This window comes from Artemia franciscana, chromosome 21 (assembly GCF_032884065.1).
Source record: "Artemia franciscana chromosome 21, ASM3288406v1, whole genome shotgun sequence".
NCBI lineage: Eukaryota > Metazoa > Arthropoda > Branchiopoda > Anostraca > Artemiidae > Artemia > Artemia franciscana.
In genome coordinates, this window is record NC_088883.1 from 6410854 (window position 1) to 6430344 (window position 19491).

The following is a 19491-nucleotide window of genomic DNA, read 5'->3' on the forward strand; positions in this document are numbered from 1 at the left end:
AGGTTGTACCTTTCAAACTGCTGGATAATGAAGCGAAAGGCGAAGATATTATCAGTACAGCCTCTACCTGGTCGAAAGCCGGCTTGATTTCCTCGATTTCTTTCCTCCCTAGCCCTTTTGAAGCGGTTCAAGGGTATGATCCCGAATATTTTGACTGCAATGTCTATGAGACTTATTCCGCGGTAATTTTTGTATTCGGTTTTGTCTCCTTTCTTAAAGAAAGGGAGGATGACTGATGTCTTCCAATCTTTTGGAAAAGAGTTGGTCCTCCACACTTTTTCGAGAATGCCATGGAGCTGTTCAGCAGTGATCTCAGGACATTGTTTGTATAGTTCCGGGGGGAGGCCGTCTTCACCTGGGGCTTTGTGGTTTCTTAGGGTTTTGATCGCTTTTAGTATTTTGGCTCTGGTCGGTGTATCCAGCTCGATATCGTAAGGCACTCCAGGGACGGAAGCTGGGAAGGCATCATGAGCAGATGACGGGATGGGTTTGGGAGGATCTGAAAGTGATCCTTTCATCTTGCTGAGCGTTCCTTCTGACAACTAATGATTTTTACTGATCTGTTTTTGACTATTTCTGAGACAGCAGCTTTCTTACCAACGGATTCCTTCAGGATCTGGTAATGCTTGCGGGTGTCATTTGAGCGTGCTGCTTTTTATAACGACTCGGCAGCATCTTCCCACATTTGGCGGCGGTCCAGACGAACAGAGCCTTTTACCTATCTGCGTAGCTCCTTTGTTTCTTTTTTAGGGCCACCCATCTTTTGTCTTCGCTCACCGACTATTGACAGGATCCTAGTGGTTATCCAGTGTTGTCGTTTGATTTTTGCTCGGTCTAGGATCTCATCGGCAGTCTCTGTCATCACGGTTTTAAAGGTCTCCCCTCTCTTATGGGGGGTAGGTTTTCATCAGAGCTGAGGGCGTCAAACCGGTTAGTCAGCTCCAGGTTGAGGGCCTGCCGTACTTCTTTGTCTTGGAGTTTATCGATATCAAAGCCAGCCTTGGGCTTGTTTTTTCTTTGAGTTGCAAGACGTAGCAAAATTTATGCTGCGACGAGCCTGTGGTCAGACCCAGACTGCATGCCTGTGTCTGTGCCGTTGTAAGAGCGAGAGTCCTGCACGGAGCTTCTCCAGCGCTGGCGTACGAGAATGAAGTCAATTTGGGCCTTAGTGACACTGTCATTTGAATGCCAAGTTAAGAGGTGGCTAGGTTTGTGCTTAAATATGGTATTGGTGATAACAAGGTGGTTCATCAAGGTGTAGTTTTACCAACCTTTGCCCATTCTCGCATCTGTGACCCTGTCCAAATTTTCCCAGGATTTGTCTTGTGGTCTGGTCAGACGGACCAACTCTTGCGTTGAAGTCTCCAGAAACAATCAGGTAATCATGTGTGGCTACAGAAGGAGACAACTGCTGCAGTTTGCCGTAGAAATCATCCTTGGTCGTTTCAGTAGCGTCACGGGTGGGGGCATAGGTAGAAATTGTCGACACATTTGCGGGGTTTCCTTTTAGTCTGATTTGGGCAAGTCTACAGGAAACTGGTTCCCATTCTAGGAGAGCGTTTCCGGTTCTTTGGTTCATGATGAAACCAACTCCGTGGAGTCCCGAATTATCCTCTACTCCGGAGTAGAAAAAGTGGAACTGATGTAGCGTTTCAGGAGCCGTTATAACTATAGAGCCAGAACCGGAGATTCTGGTCTCGGATATGCAAAGTATGTCTATGTTGTACTTCTCCATCTCATGGACAAGAAAAGCTTGCGTGGCTTCTTGTTTAACGGATCTTACATTCCAGCATCCAACATTTATTCTGGATTTTGCCTGTTTAATGGCTGTAGTAGGTTTTTCTAGATTTATGGCGTTGAAAGGATTTTTCGACTTCACCGCCATATTCAAAGTCGCGTCACCTGCTGGGAACACCGTAGTATGGTTGGCTAGTTTACTTCTTGACACCCTTGCCAATACGGGGGCGTTGCTTGCCGGGGACGCCGTAGCCGTTACAACTCTTCTTCTAGGTCTCAGATCCATCGATGTTTTTGGGAATAGATTTGACCGCAAGGTCCCCAGTCTTGCGCGTCTCCCGGAGTGCGTTGGCCACCAAATTGCTCGGCGTGGAGCTCAGTGGTGTTTACACCCTTCCACCACTTTGAGGTGCGCTGACGGATTTCCTCTGCTGCCCAGGGACGGAAGATCGAGCCTCGTTGCCTGTAACTACCATCACCGCCATGGAGGTATACAGGCGTAGCTTGACCTTTGACTCCCACCTGGAATCAGCAGGGGCTTCATCTATACACCCTAGCCATTGGTGTAATTTCGTCAAAATTCTGGGGGGGGGGGGGGCAAATTTGAAGCCAATTTTCCCACATCAACTGAAAATGACAGAGGACTGGAAAAATGAGCCATATAGAAACAAAAAGGTAAAGGTGTACTAAAGAAAACTGACCCGCTTCTGTGGAGGCTTGAATTATGCAGGTTTATCTTAGTTTTGATAAGATTTTGGAGAAGCTAAGTTTCTGCTGGAGGGGCTACTGAACGCAAGAAGTTCGAAAACGTTTGGAAAGTAGTCAAATTTTTATTCTGTTTGCCATTTTCAAATGTTGCAGCAGAAAGACTTTAGTCTCTTAAAATTGATCAAGACCGAAAAGCGCAATCGGCTAGCCAATGTCACCCTTTGTACCACTTTTCAGACAAAGTGCCGACTAAGACAAAAAGGTACAGCCAAATGGTCGTTGACTATTCGCTTAAAAAGCATTTGTAGTGGATTAAATCTAAATCTACAGATTCAGAATGCTAAGGCAGCAGACTATTTCCCCTTTAGATTTGAAATGTAAAGCAGTGTTTTTAAGAAAATTCTACCTTTATAGTCGGAAGCGTTTGAAATATTTTATTGTGCAATCGCATTCGGCTTAGCTAGCCAGTATTTTATCTGATATTATCTCTTTTTATTTTTGAGCCGGTTGTACTGAGTCGGGAGATACTGGAAAGCCTAATGTGAGCCTCGGAAAGTCAAATTTCTTATCTAGATTCTTAAAACAATTTATGGATAAACTTCTTATTTTCCACTTGTATTTGAAACAGTTTCTACTTCTAATTTTCTTAATTTTTGGCCCTGCCTACTTATTTTGGACCATGCCGAGTGAAACACTGCTTCAGAGCCATACTTGACCACTATCATCTATGCAGCTTCTAATACTCTGATCTTAGTTTACAGACTTATCTTCCTATTCTTCCAAACTTTTTTTAACTGTGAAAAACCACCCCGAGCATTGGCTATTCTACTTTTAATATCTTCACTGCTCCCGTCTTTACTAATAATACTACCAAGGTAAGTAAAGCTGCCCACCTGATCAATCTTTTCGTTACCCAAAGCGCCTTTTCGTCTTCACTTATTCCTAGCCTTTGTGAGATATCACTTTCATGAGCACCAATCACTTTCAGTCAAAATTTAGATACGATGGTTATTTTTAACGTCGTAGCATTTCAAGTTCCAATTTTCATGTTCTTTAAATCATTGAAATTATTTTGGCCTCAGGAAAAGCAATGATCCCAAATACCAGTGCAGGATGGGGATCAACATATCTTCTCAAGTCTACACCGAAGCGCTTAAGACGACTTAGAACCGGACAGTAAGAAGTCCCTGGGACCTCCAGTATGAATGGAGGCTTTGTGCAATCTTGGGCCGATCTTGGTCACAACATGGTTTTCAGCCCTCAGCGATGCTCTTCTATCAACAAGAGTAAAATCCTCCAAAGAAAATCCCAAGCCTATTACATCCGACTCATTACATATTCATGCCTACAAATATTGTGCTACTACGGTGAGGCAACCCATAGTAGATAAACAAGCTAGGAAGGGGTTTTTCAGCCCAAAAACGTCTGTCAAGATAAACCAAGCCCAGAAAAATTATCCATTAGTCAGAATCCCGTGCAAATGCTGTGTCATTTACTAGGCTATAATTTCATCGTGGGGTGCCACCCCTCAAGTGTATTTTGTATTATAAATGTTTATTTAGAAAGATGTCAGTGATGGCCTGAAAATAGTGTCAATGATGGCTTGAGAAGTGATGGCGGATATCAACAGGACGCAAATTCTTTCTTCATTGTCATTAATTGGTATATCCCTCAAAGTACTTCAATGTTTTTTTGGTTCATTGCCATATGTTGCGTTCGGAATTACGATGTATAATTTAATCGAAGTTGGAACTCTGTCAAATACTTTTGAAAAATAATTTTTAAGGTTCAAAATACGTTCTTCTATCCAAAAAGAAAAAAAAATTTCTGCTTTGTAGTGCTGCTAAATAAACAGGAAGTGTTGGTGCACATATACTTTCCTTTTCCTTGTTAAGGTGTTATTCCTTCAACGCTGTTCCAAGTTTTCCCATATCAGCAAATATAGTAGCTGCGCTGGCCTCAGGCGGCTTTGTGCTACAATGAGTTGTTAGCAGTATTAGTATCCTGCATATGCACATGTATTTGAAGCAGTATTCTGGAAAACCGTGAACATGTTCCAATTGCGATAAGAAGTTAACAATCTATATGTATAAAAATAAGTTGTCTGTGTGTGTGTGTAGAGTGACGTCATGTTTGTGTGTAGACTGACGTCATGTTTGTCGACTGACGTCATTATAAGGATTGAGCTGTATGCGTCATGAAGTTGTTTGTCGACTGACGTCATGTTTGTCAACTGATGAAATTACATACCGGTACACCGGGACACAAAAAAGAAAAAAGGTAAAAAACTAAAAAACTAAAAAGAAAAAACCCTCAAAGAGAAATTACAGACCGGGACACAAATGACGACCGGAACACAGGGATTATAAATAACGACCGGGAACCTCAAAGAGAAATTACAGACTGGGACACCCAGACACAAATCACGACCGGGACACAGGGAATATAAAGGACGACCGGGACACAGGGACACAACTACAACGGGGACGCCGGGGGCACAGGCGGGATATATAAATGACGACCGGGACACAGGGATTGTTCGAACAGAAATTACAGACCGGGACACCAGGACACAAATGACGACCAGGACACCGGGACACAGGGAATATAAATGACGACCGAGACACTCAAAGAGAAATTACAAACTGGGACACCGGGACACAAATGACGACCGGGACACAGGGAATATAAATGACGACCGGGACACAGGGACACATCATTAGAATAATGAGGCATAGATCTGAATACGGATTGTTTTTCCTATGGACAATCATATGTTGCATGTTCAAGAGTCAGTAAACCTGACAATCTATTTATATGTAACATATATATATATATATATATATATATATATATATATATATATATATATATATATATATATATATATATATATATATATATATATATATATATATATATATATATATATATATATATATATATATATATATATATATATATATATATATATATATATATATATATATATATATATATATATATATATATATATATCTATCTCTATTCACAGGTGGGACACAGGGACACAACTACAATGGCGCGTAACTAATATGGCGCGTAACGACTTACGCGCGCGGGGGGCTTGGGGGGGGCGAAGAACCCCACCAACTAGGTGTTGGGGGGGTGCGAAGCGCCACCCCAACAGCTAGTATTAAATAAAGATTAAATTTTTTCGTCCCAGGTGAGAGTGAATCAACAGTTGGGACGATCGAAAATACAATTGTAATTTTTTTTTTTTTTTTGTGAATGCGGTTAACTACCGTACTTAATTACGGTTAACTAAATTCTTCACGATCATTATCAAATTGTGAAAAAAATACCGACAAATGGCTGAATTTATGAAAAGTAATGAGCATTAAAGCATCAACACTCATATTTTTCATAACACTCATCAAAAATACTTACATTTTAATAATCATTATAACGCGTATAAAAGGAGTTAGTTTATAAGCCTTTCTAGGTTTGCTGTTATCTTTCATTGAGTTTGAAGTAAAAAAGTATTATATTAAAATTTCCACCAGGAAATTTTTTATGGTGAGCTTAATAGTGAGCTTGTTGTGAGCTCAGAGACGTCATTTATGTTGTCACCTAAGACGTCATCTAAAACTAAAAATGTTCACGAAAGGATAATGTTGGTAGTGATAATTTTTTGATGAATATTGACAGATTCCCTTTGACAAATATCTTGAGATTTTTCTAACATTTGGGAACGCGGCCCTACTCTAGCATCAAACAGTTCGTGGTAACGAACTGTAGTAAGGAGCGACCCGGCTCAATAGTAAACGAAACTCTAAAAAACGGAATTTCGATGCTAAAAGATATATAAAAAAAATAGGATTTTTATGCTGATTTTAAATATATAAGTTTCATCAAATTTAGTCTTTGTCATCAAAGTTAGGAGCCTGAGAAAATTTGCCTTATTTTGGAAAAAAGGGGGTAACACACCATCACACCATCACACAAATCACACCATCGCATTCAGAGTATCAGAGAACCCTATAGAAAAAATTTCAAGGTCCAATCTACAAAAATGTGGAATTTCGTATTTTTTGCCAGAAGACAAATCACGGGTGCGTGTTTATTTGTTTGTTTGTTTGTTTGTTGTTTTTTTTTCCCCAGGAGTCATCATATCGACCAAGTGGTCCTAGAGTGTTGCAAGAGGGCTCATTCTAACGGAAATGAAAAGTTCTAGTGCCCTTTTCAAATGACCAAAAAAATTGGAGGGCACCTAGGCCCCCTCCCACGGTCATTTTTCCCCAAAGTCAACAGATCAAAATTTTGAGATCGCCATTTTGTTCCGCATAGTCGAAAACCATAATAACTATGTCTTTGGGGATGACTTACCCCCCCATAGTCTCTGGGGGAGGGGCTGCAAGTTACAAACTTTGACCAATGTTTACATACAGTAATGGTAACTGGGAAGTGTACCGACGTTATCAGTGGGATTTTTCGGGTTTGGGTGTGGGGTTCAGGGGAGGAGGCTATATGGGAGGATCTTTCCTTGGAGGAATATTTCATGGGGGAAGAGAAATTCAATGAAAAGGGCGCAGGATTTACTAGCATTACTATTAAAAAAAACAATGAAAATATAAACATGAAAAAGTTTTTTCAATTGAAAGTAAGGAGAGGCATTAAAACTTAAAACGAACAGAGATTATTACGCATATGAGGGGTTCTAAAAATACTTTATCATAAAGAGCGAGGTATTTAGGAGGAGATAAATACTTCGCTCTTTATGCTAAAATTTTTTCAAGTAATTTCAACTATTTATTCTACGGCCTTTCTGATTCAGGGGTCATTCTTAAAGAATTGGGACAAACAAGATTTAGTATGAAGAGCGAGGTATTAACGAGATGACCAACCCCCTCATATATATAATCAAAAATATAAGAATATAAAAGTTTGTTACGTAAGTTAATTCTTAAGTTACGTATATTTTTTACTAATAAAAACGTTCGTTAAAAATTAAAAGATCTAGTTGCCTTTTTAAGTCACCGAAAAATTGGAGGGCAGCTAGGCCTCCTTCCCCACGCCTTATTTCTCAAAACTAAGAGAAAGCCATTTAGCCAAAAAAAGAATTAATATGCAAATTTCATTTTAATAATTTATGTACGGAGAGCCAAAATCAGACATGCATTAATTCAAAAACTTTCAGAAATTAAAAAAAAAACTAAGTTTTTTGAAATGAAAGTAAGGAGCGACATTAAAACTTAAAACGAGCAGAAATTACTCCGTATATGAAAGGGGCTTTTCCTCCTCGACACCCCGCTCCTTTCGCTAAAGTTTGATTCTTTCTCGCAACTCTACTTTTTAAAACAAAAAAACTTTAGCGTAAAGAGAGGGGTGTCGATGAGGAAAAGCCCCTTTCATATACGGAGTAATTTCTGCTCGTTTTAAGTTTTAATGTCGCTCCTTACTTTCATTTCAAAAAACTTGTTTTTTTTTATGTAATTGCTTAATAGAATCATTGTTACCAACTAGTGATCGTTTAAATTTGAACACACTGAACTACTGGGGGCTTAGCAAATCTAATCGTAAAATCTTGAATATAAATATAACTTAATTACTTATTTATACTGTAAAGATTTACCCGTTGCTCTGATTTTCTTTTTGGAATGAATATTCTATCTCTCACTCTCTCTCTCTCTCTTTCTCTGTGTTTGATCTCATCTCTCTTCTGTCATCTTGTTTTCTGTTTTACTTTATTTTACCTATATTTTCAGATATATTTCACCTGCAGAAAGTAAACTTGCGACGTTCTTCACCTAGACGTTCTCGTGACGTACGTTCTAAAACCTAGAATATAAATAAAATATAATTACTTTATTATAATTTGAAGATTTACCCTTTGCCTTGATTTTCATTATGAAATGGAGACTCTCTCTCTCTCGCACACTCTCGCTCTCTTTTCCTTTGTGTTTAATTTTATGTCTTCTCTGTTACTTTCTTTTCTTTCCTACTTTATTTTACCTATATTTTCAGATATATTGCACCTGCAGAAAGTAAAAATGTGACGTTCTTCACCTAGATGTTCTTGTAACGTTCGCTCTGAAACCTAAAATATAAACATAATATAATTACTTTATTATACTATGAATATTTACTCTTTGCCCTGATTTTCTTTCTTAATTTTCTTTCTTGAATTATATTACCCATATTTTCAGATATATTGCACCTACAGAAAGTAAACTTGTGACGTTCTTCACTCTTGGAGAAGGATGGCACAATTATCATCATACATTTCCTCAAGACTACAGATCAGGGGAATTAGGAGGGAAAAGGGCTAATCTGACAACGCTGTTAATTGACTTTTTCTTCCTCCTTGGACAGGTGTACGATAGAAAGACCGTGTCTGATGAACATGTATTAAAAAGGAGTAAAAGAACTGGAGATGGTTCTCACGCACGGGTGAAATAAAGCTATGAAATGGCGCATGAGTTTTCTAGTTCAGTTAAAACGATGAGGTATATCCGAAATTAAAATGTGTGCAATTGTCTTATCTATTTTGTATTCGCTAGCTGTCTGGTTTTACCTTAATTGTTGTAATAAACGTGAATTTAAAAAAGATGCATATCAAGTCCCTTTCTGTATATGAAGAAATGTATATAGATGCCTCTAAGCCAGCAACAACTAAAGGCTGCCAGGCATATCAGAGGCAACGCTATAGCGCTACCTATAGTAAAGGCTACACGGCTCAAAAAGTCATGTCTTTGGCATGGCTCTTATTTCTATGGCTCTTTCTATGGTTCTTATGGCATGGCTCTTATTTCTCTGCGCCAAAGGTTCTATGTGGAACTGTCAAACAGCGCCTTGTGACTGAGTTAAATGGGGGATTTAAGAGTTTATAAAATAGCAGAATAAGTTGAACAGTGCAGTTTTGTTTACCAGAAGGGCCATAGAAAAATGGATCATGTTGGAGGTGCTGTCATGATGCATAACACCAAAGATTTTGTTTGAATTTTCTGAGAAGGTCAAGCGTCAATGAATCGATTTAGAAAGTTTGAAAGGCTTGTAAAACTGAAATGACAAGTATTACAACGGCATTCGACTTGGAAGAGGGTTTAAAAATTGTGTTTCAAACTACCAACGCAACTAATAGTGTGGAAATGTTTCGTTAATTGAACCAGGAATTTTTAAAAGAAGCTCCTAAGATAACACGAAAAGCAGATTTCTAGGAACGGGGAGATTTGTTTTTAATTTAACATTTTTCGAAGAAAATACAGAAATTACATCTTAAAATAAAAATACCCCAAAACTTATTTTTCCAAATCTAGTGAGGGAATCTAGGGGGAAAATACTACACATCCCTTCTCCCCCCCCCAAATAAACGCTTATGAACCTGAGGCAAAGTCGTGATTGATCTGACTTAATAGCTTTTAATTGCTTAATAATATATATTTTAAATTTATAATAAATATAATAATAATTTTTATAATAATTAATAATAAATTTTAATAACTTAATAACTTTTAATTGCTTTCAAGCTGACGTTTCAAAATTTTAGTAAAGTTTTGAATCCTGCAAATGAAAAAGAAAATTAGTATTCTAAGATATTTTAGTGCATCAAACTATTTAAAAAAAATTCAGAAATATAGTGGTCAATTCAAAGATAGGCTTAAACTAAGACCTAGAGCTCTGTAAGACAAAGACGAATCTAAAGCAAAATCTTGAGGGGGGCACAATGTGACAAGGGGTCTATAATTGACCAAATTGGCAAGTTTATTCAAAAAAAGAGAAATAATGAAGTGAAGCCTCCTGACAATCTTGGGGGAGGGTGTGGTACCCATCTGCCCTGCTATATTTGAATTAAGATCGTCTTTGTAAGGCCCATAGACACTTGGAACTATTTATGCATAAAAAAAAATCAGCAAGGCAGTGTTTCTCAATAAGAAGGGTCCGTTTTTTTCGAAGTTTGTGTCTCCATCCTAAATAAATTTCCCAAAATAAACTCGATATGCCTGTATCGAAAAGTTTTTACCGTAATTAATTCTTAAAATATTTATAGACCTTTATAAGGGGTTTCAAGTGACAATTCATTCCTTAGGCACATTCATAGTGAATAGGAGGAGGTACATTCAAGGTGGCGCTAATTCGCTATGACAAGTGACTGGTCAAAGAAATATACGAATATTTCAAAATTTTGGGATAGGTCGCAGCCCCAGCTCCCTTAATACTGGCCACCAGTATTATCACTGCTATTAAGAATAATTTTGTCTTCCGACGTACTTTATACATATATCTTGCCTCATTTAGAAGAAGAAGAAGAAGTTTATTATTATTAGTCAATACAATACAAAATATAATTCAAAATGGAATTACAATACACTTATTCCTTCTCGAAAGGCTCCATGGCCAGGGATACAAGGGGGTACAAAAAAATACAAATAACAACTACAATCTAAAGAATATATATAAGTGGTATACAATATAAGCAACAACTACAAAAAAAAAGGAAGAACATACCTGAACATAGAGAACATACCTAAGCCCTGGGAGTCAAAGCTCAGAGAGGACAACCATAAACCATGAACAAAACTCAGGGGACAACAACTCAGAGGGAAAAAAAACCTCTTGATCTTTCCTTTTATAGAATAATTTAGTATAGATTTAACTTGTAGATTGTTAAAGTGACCCTTGAAGGTATTTTTAGTAAGAGGATGCTGTCAATCATATTCAAATTCTATTTAAAAGCATGCGAGGCGTCATTTAAGGGGGAACGGTATAGAAAACCTTATGACTATCTCTTCCATGTTAAATATTTTTAGCATGTCTGACAACAACTTAAGTATAAGGGCAATGATTTTGGTTTTTATCTATTGCCCCAATCTAGCACTATAATCTGTTTTTGCTACCGTTTTTTCGTTTATTTACTGGGCCTTCTGAATTCAGCTTTTTCATGCGAATTTTATTTATACTTTTCTGAGAAAATGGTGCATTAACATAGACTTGTAGAGAATTTTGAAACAACAACTTGACTTTTAAGTTATTTTTCTACTAAGCTTAATAATTCTTTGTTGTAGTTTTTTCAGCGAAGCTAATTGTCTGGTATTAAGGGGGAACGGTATAGAAAAACCTCACGACTATCTATTCCATGTAAAATATTTTTAGCATGTCTGACAACAACTTAAGTATAAGGGCATTGATTTTGGTTTTTATCTATTGCCCCAATCTAGCACCATAATCTGTTTTTGCTACCGTTTTTTCGTTTATTTATTGGGCCTTCTGAATTCAGCTTTTTCATGCGAATTTTATTTATACTTTTCTGAGAAAATGGTGCATTAACATAGACTTGTAGAGAATTTTGAAACAACAACTAGACTTTTAAATTATTTTTCTTAATAATTCTTTGTTGTAGTTTTTTCAGCGAAGCTAATTGTCTGGTATTAAGGGGGAACGGTATAGAAAAACCTCACGACTATTTATTCCATGTTAAATATTTTTAGCATGTCTGACATCAACTGACGTATAAGGGCATTGATTTTGGTTTTTATCTATTGCCCCAATCTAGCACTATAATCTGTTTTTGCTACCGTTTTTTCGTTTATTTACTGGGCCTTCTGAATTCAGCTTTTTCATGCGAATTTTATTTATACTTTTCTGAGAAAATGGTGCATTAACATAGACTTGTAGAGAATTTTGAAACAACAACTAGACTTTTAGATTATTTTTCTTAATAATTCTTTGTTGTAGTTTTTTCAGCGAAGCTAATTGTCTGGTATTAAGGGGGAACGGTATAGAAAACCTCACGACTATCTATTCCATGTTAAATATTTTTAGCATGTCTGACAACAACTTAAGTATAAGGGCATTGATTTTGGTTTTTATATTTTGCCCCGATCTAGCCCCGATCTATAATCTTATATTTAGCCCCGATCTATAATCTTTCTTGGCTACTTATTTCCTTTTTTTAATGGGTTTTCTGAATTCAGCTTGTTCATGCGAATTTTATTTATACTTGTCTAAGAAAATGGTGCATACAATTTTGATAATTTTATTCTGATTTTATTTTAATATTTTAAGCTGTCATGAGGTGGTAATACAAATATGGCGTCATGACATTTGCAACTGGTTTCTACCTGTTAGGCTGAAACCAATGACAAAACCAATAAAGAGTGTTTATTGGTTATGCTAATAGAAAATAAAACTGAAGACTTTCATTTTCTCCTCTCACTACACTATGTGTTATATTACATCTTACTACGCGAATGTGAAGAAAGTCTAAGTATTGCTTCATTTTTTTTTAACTTCAACATACTGATCGAAATACATCACAAGCACCTATCTATTTCTAAATTTAACATTTTCCTCTAGATTTTGACAGATAATGAGATTACCTGTTTTTATGTGTTCCAGATTTTACCATCTATCGATCAACAGTAAACTTAAGGACAATTTCCGCCAGAATTAGAGTTTACCTTCCTTCCTCGCCAAAACAACCATTTTTTCACTACAAATGTGAATTTCTTGATTACCATCCAGTTCGACTCTTATCCGGCGTTACCAGAGCAGAGGCGCCATTTGGGCCAAATCTTGGGGTGGGCATGAACTCCATTTTGGGCCCCCCAACTTTCAGGTAACAAAAAATGCGAGTTTTGGCAGCACATCGATCGAATATTCTAAGTAAAAACTCATTTTCAGCACCCGCGTGTTGCATGGAAATGTACTGTAACCCAATGTGGAACTTAGCCACACTGACCTCTAACATTAATTATAACATCAAAGATCATAATCAACGAGGTTAAGTGATTAAACTGAAAGTGGAAAATTCAACCAGACTAAAGGCTGGCCCTCCTCAGCGAGAAACTTTCTTATTTAAGAAAACAATACGTCGCTGAAAGTAATAGGCGTGCAGTAATTTCAAATCAATTGGACAGAATGGATCATGTTAGACATAATGGATTATTATGGCCGGCAAAGGGCCCTTTGTGGTGGAAGCTTGGGCCCCCCTGAAAAATCTGGGGTGGGCATTTGCCCACCCCTGACCCCCCCCCCCCCCAAATGGCGCCTCTGTACCAGAGCTTTTAAATAAACTTTAATAGTTTTCCAACGACAATTGAACCACAAGAGATTAATTTGTACCATCTAAAAAGTAGGTCAAAAATTTGTCCGAATAAGGAGACAATTCTCAATAAATTAAAACCTGTTTATTGAGAATTTTCTAAAAGTTGGTTTTAAGTAAAAACCAAATATACCGGAAAATTTTATTGACCAATACATTTTCAAATGTCCCATATTGTTCCAGGACCTCTAAATTGTACTTGAAACTGTTCAATTTCACCGAGTTGGCCAAATTAAAAATGTCTCAGGGCAGAGTTAACGTAGAGCTTGAGCCCTCGTCAACCTCAGCAAGAGCTGAATTGGAGCTGAGAGGAGTATTGAACAAAAATATATGCCCTACTCTAGCGCATACTCACTGGGCAGTATCCATTCTACCGTCGCAATATCATTCGATCATAATAGATCCGATACATCATAAATAGAAAATAGACCTGAAACTGAAAACTGAAAATAAAATAGATCTGAAACCGTGCAACAAGAGTTTATTTAGTTTGATTTTAGGATCAGTTGCCTGTTAAGCAGTTGCAAGTTTAAGACTAATTATTCTGTATTTGTACAATGAAGCCTTTTTGTATTTTCATTGGCAATAATCGAAAAAACGACAATTAGGCCCACCTACGCAGGAAAACCCATTCATTTATTGTTCATTATTGATAGACTTTCAATTTACTTGTTTTTTCTTTACGATATACCCTCTGCATGCCCTCTCTCTCATCAGCGGTCGTCAGCGGTAAAAAACAAAAGCCAAGAGTTCATATGGCACTTATGACGAGGTCAGAACCTAAAATTAGACTCGGTACTAGAGTTATAGATTTCATCGTCCTAGCATGTCAAGAAGCACCGAACTCACCAAAGCACTATAAATTCTTACAACTCCCCCGAAGAGATCTGATCCGGTCCGCTTATTTCAATCACGTATCTAGGACTCGTGCATATTCTTCCCACAAAGTTTCATCCCAATCTCTCCACTAAGTGTTTTTCAAGATTTTTGGTGTCCCCCTCCAACTCCCCCCAACATCACTGGATCCGGTCAGGATTTAAAACAATAGCTCTGAGACACGAAGCCCTTCTAAATATCAGATTTCATTCAGATCTGAGCACCCGTTCGTGAGTTAAAAATACCACATTTTTTCTAATTTTCCCGAGTTAACTAACTCTCTAACTCCTACTAACTCCCTAACTCCTACAAAGAGAGCGTATTTGGTCCGGTTATGTCAATCACGTATCTAGGACTTGTGTTTATTCTTCCCACCAAATATTATCCCGATCTCTCCACTGTAACCGTTTTCCAAGATTTCCGGTTTCCTCCTCCAACTCCCCCCTATGTCACTGGATTTGGAAAGGATTTAAAATAAGAGTACTGAGACACGAGGTTTTTCTGAATATTAAATTTCATTAAGATCTAATCACTCGCTTGTAAGTAAAAATACCTCATTTTTTCTAATTTGTCCGAATTACCGAATTATGCTCCCCCCTTCAACTCCCCCAAAGAGAGCAAATCCAATCTGGTTATGTCAATCACGTATCTAGGACTTGTGCTCATTCTTCCCACCAAGTTTCATCCCGATCTCTCCCCTCTAAGCGTTTCCCAAGATTTCCAGTTTATCCCTCCAACTCTCCCGAGTGTCACCGGATCCCGTCGGGATTTAAAATAAGAGCTCTTAGTTACAAGGTCCTTCTAAATATCAAATTTCAATAAGATCTGATGACCCGTTCGTAAGTGAAAAATAAATATTTTTTTCTAATTTTTCTGAAGAGACCCCCCCCCAACTCCCCCAAAGAGAGTGGATCCATTCCGGTTTTGTCAATCACATATCTAAGACTTGTGGTTATTCTTGTTGCCAAGTTTCATCCTGACGTCTCCACTCTAAGCGTTTTCCAAGTTTTCCGGTTTCTCCCTCCAACTCCCCCCAGTTTCACCGGATCCAAATTTAGAATAAGAGCTCTGAAACACAAGATTCTTCCAAATATCAAATTTTATTACGATCTGATCACCCGTTCGTAAGTTAAAAATGCCTCATTTTTTCTAATTTTTCCGAATTAGCCATCCCTCCACTCCCCCAAGATGGTCGAATCGGGGAAACGACTATTTCTAATTTAATTTAGTCTGGTCCCCGATACGCCTGCCAACTTTCATCGTCCTAGCTTATCTGGAAGTGCCCGAATCAGCAAAACCGGGACCGACAGACAGACCGACAGAAATTGCGATCGCTATATGTCACTTGGTATCGGCAACCCGTTTATTTTGCAGTTCGTTTATTGTGGTCACAAAGGACGGCTGCATTGCTGCAGCCGATTGCTTGTCGCCCAATTCGTACGTCAAAATACTATCCTATACACTTCTAAGAAATGTTTGGCAAAAATACAAATAATTAAAAAGGCGCACGGTAAAAAACAAAAAAAAATTATCTCGGGTCATACTTCCGTTGAACGAATTCAGTGCAAAAACAAAGGTTCACGCAAATGTACGATTTCTTCTTGAAAACGGCCCTTAACTAATAAATATTTAAAAATGCATTAAACCTGAAAAGAAGATATTTTGTACCATTACATGGTCCAGTTGCAACATATGTCGTGTTGAAAAACTGTGCTTAAATGTTTGTATAACGAGGCGTCAATACTGATTTAGGAAAATGCAGATAATGTGGAAATCTTTGGGAATCTGGATACTGAAAATGGGGAGTTCTAAGGATTTTCCTCCCGTCTACTATGGATTTTATAAATTAAATAATGGGAATACCGAAGTGCCCTCTCATACCCCCCCATCCAACGAATTATGCTTTCAGGGGCACTAATTAAAACAAACGGAGGGAGAGGGACAAAGATTTAATGAAGGTGCACAAAGAATTTTAACTTAAGTGGCTCTGTTTATCTTTCTCTGTAGGCCTATGTCCTTTTGCATTTTTTTTCAATAAAAAACACCAAAGAAAATATTTTTCAAAATCCTAGAGAAATTTCCACCCCTAAACTGGCTGATCTATATATCTTCCTGGTGGAGATCCACTTAAATCAGTAGAGGTCCAAGAGTTCACTTGAAGGGAAATGGCAAATTTCCTTGAATTTGTTAAGCAAGTATAAAATATTTGCCAGATAGGAGTCAAGTTACGCTTTGGCGTTTGGATTTTGCCTTTCGCCTCAGAGCTGATTTTTTCCCTGGCCGGGGAATATGTGTTGGTATCTTGTGTTATCCCCATTCCTACAACAGACTAATGTATCCCCCCCCATTTTGCTTTTACCTCTACTAAATCATGTACATTAGATTTTGGTTGAAGTAGAGTAGTAAAAAACAGAATCAGAGCCGAGTTACAGGAATAATTGCAAGGAAACCGCGGAAATCCTGGGGGCAAAGAAATCGCTGTGTGTGTGCACCTTCTATTTTATTTATAATGTAGAATTTATTATTGGTTATTTTTGGAACTGATTACATTGGCTTTAAACGGTAATGGCTAATCAGCACATACGTTATGCATTAAATAAATGTCTACAGGATGCGCGCAAAAATTGTTTTGGAAAGGGTGAACACAAGCGGCATCGATTGAGAGGGTGAGGGGGTCTGACCCCTGAAATTCCCCCAAGAATAAAAATTACCGTTTTGGTTTTTCTACTTGGAAAAAAACTAAATTGCTACCCTTGATTTTGAAAACTATGCTTTCCTCTTGCTCCTCTACATTTGTGTGTATAAGGTGCTGTGAGTATAGTAAAATAAGGTATTGTGGAAAAAATTAGAAAATGAGGAAGTTACTCAATTTCAGAGGTGCCCTACCAAACACAGGCAAAGGCCTACTTTCTTTGTCTACGTGCAAGACATTATTTATGTTGTATTTCCTTTAATTTTTGCACTTTAAATATATTTTTTCATTATTGTTTAATATGTAGCAACCTATTACTACTACAAAGTATTTTGTTGAACAGCCTGTCGAGGTTGGATGGATTAATGTCATTATTCATTGTCAAACTCATACACGGGGGAGGGAAGTTAATCCTCCTGGATATGTGAAGCGTCACCTGTGGCACAAGAACAACTCCTTGAAGAGCAATTGAAGGCAGGATAAAGACGTTCTCTTGCTATTATCAGTTTTGAGGATCAAGTGCCACTTTTTGCTGATGGCTGACGCACGGTGGTCGACCCTCCTCTCTCTTTTTAGGAACGGAGGGGGCCTCGGGATAGGAAAACAATATTGGACACCTAGACCGAGGCTATTCTGCAAAGAGCAAAAAGAGTATATAAAAGAGCAAAGTAGCAAAAAGATATGCCCTATTCAAAATATGACGCCTTAGGGGCATTATAGCCCTGTAGCTAGATACTATACTGCTGTTTCTTTGTGCGCACGGAGGCAATGGGCTTTGTGGCTTGAGCCTAGCGTTAATTCTGTAAACCCGCCCACGATAGTAATATTTTTTCCATTGAAATGTGCTTTGCGGTTCCTTATGCGAATTTTGAAAAACCTATTTTTTCTGCTCCCAGGAGTGGTCATATAAGAGGATCCCAGCAGCAGAATTCATGAAAAAATCTTAAAACTCTTCGGGAGCGTGCTGTCTGGGATGCTAGAGTGAAAATCCAGATTGGTTACTCTAAAATTGTTGCCAATCGAGGGAAATACAATCGTATTGCCCTTGGTAAGCTTTATTCTACTTTTTCCGATCATTCTGTTCTTTACCTTTCTGGGCTTTACCCTATATTTAAGAAAAAAGATATTAGCGATATTCGATCCTCTTATTTCCGTTTCTGTAAATTTCTTCTCTATCTTCCACTGTGGTATAGGAATCGAAAGATGATCAAAAAGTTCCATCTTCCGAATATTACTGAGAAGCTGACTGATCTACACAAAAAGCTCTCAGAAACGGCGTATCGGCGTTTGTCGCCTCACCACGGTCTGATCCGTTTGTTTGATTAATGTCTATTGTTGACTCTCGTTTTTTTTGTATCACATTTTTTTTTTTTTTTTTTTTTTTATTTGTTTTCCGTTTTTCTTCAAGTCTTTACTCCACTATTTATCTTTTTGATGTATGTGGGTTACAAATAAATATTATTATTATTATTATCTATTCAAGCTAAAATGCATCTCTGGTTTGATTCATAATGCTTTCTCTAACTGCTAAGAAAATGATGCTAAAAGAGATTATATTTATTGAATTAACCCAATACACATTAAAAAGCTTTTCAAAGAGTTCTTATACTTCTGACACCTAGGGAACTTGTTCTAGCAAAATTGGTTCAGTCACACCTTGCATACTCCACACCACGCGTAGACCCACTTTAATCTTGACGTGCCTCCTCATGACAAGCTTGTCACGATTTTACCATGTATGGCCCGTGCCGAATGGTGTACGCAGTTTGGGAAAGTGGGCAGCCCCATGCAGCTTGTCTTATAGGTCAATCGTATTCAGATAGTCAATTTAGGAACATGATAAAAATGCCAATTGCCATCTAATCAGTGTTGAACTTGCACTGGATTTCCTGTATATCCGTAGTTTTTGGACTGATATTAACACATAGTCTACTATTATGGGTTTGGTAAGCTAGATTTTTGTATTAATATATATATATACACCCACACACACACACACACACACATATATATATATATATATATATATATATATATATATATATATATATATATATATATATATATATATATATATATATATATATATATATATATATATATATATTTAATGGCGTTCTTTGCACTTTTTCTAATATTAGTGAACTAAAAGAACTTAGAACAATGAACTAAAGAACGGTAATCTATACAGAAAAATGTCAGATCTTATTGCTAAAGAAAGGGGTTAAAATGTCTAGAAAGAGAAGCTCTTCAAAAAACTGATTACAAAAATATTTTCAAAGAAACAAGTTTCATAAAAGAAAGTCAAGAGACATAGAAAGCACTTCAAGGGTAGAAATAAGGCCACATAATTCAAACTTAGAACGAACGAATATTTCCCATCATTAAGTTAATT

General features: G+C 37.4%; 3 protein-coding genes across 4 annotated transcripts in view; all 3 read left to right on the forward strand.

Moving 5' to 3' along the window:
• The window catches only part of LOC136040557 (acyl-CoA Delta-9 desaturase-like), a 49319-nt gene extending 40293 nt beyond the window's left edge, over nt 1–9026 (forward strand). The window contains exon 6 of one of the 2 annotated variants that reach the window (XM_065724772.1): nt 8452–8602. In XM_065724772.1, coding sequence (XP_065580844.1) covers nt 8452–8497 — 46 coding nt within the window. In that variant the 3' untranslated portion in view covers nt 8498–8602. Of the gene's footprint in view, nt 1–8451; nt 8603–8633 lie in introns of those variants that run through there. The other variant, XM_065724771.1, reaches the window with a different exon arrangement.
• LOC136041046 (ubiquitin-like modifier-activating enzyme ATG7) overlaps nt 1–19491 on the forward strand; it is a 567744-nt gene that overhangs the window by 251504 nt on the left and 296749 nt on the right. The window lies entirely within an intron of this gene.
• The window catches only part of LOC136041047 (delta(9)-fatty-acid desaturase fat-7-like), a 62857-nt gene continuing 62384 nt past the window's right edge, over nt 19019–19491 (forward strand). Inside the window, exon 1 of the mRNA XM_065725585.1 lies at nt 19019–19042. Coding sequence (XP_065581657.1) covers nt 19034–19042 — 9 coding nt within the window. The 5' untranslated portion in view covers nt 19019–19033. The remainder of the gene's footprint in view (nt 19043–19491) is intronic.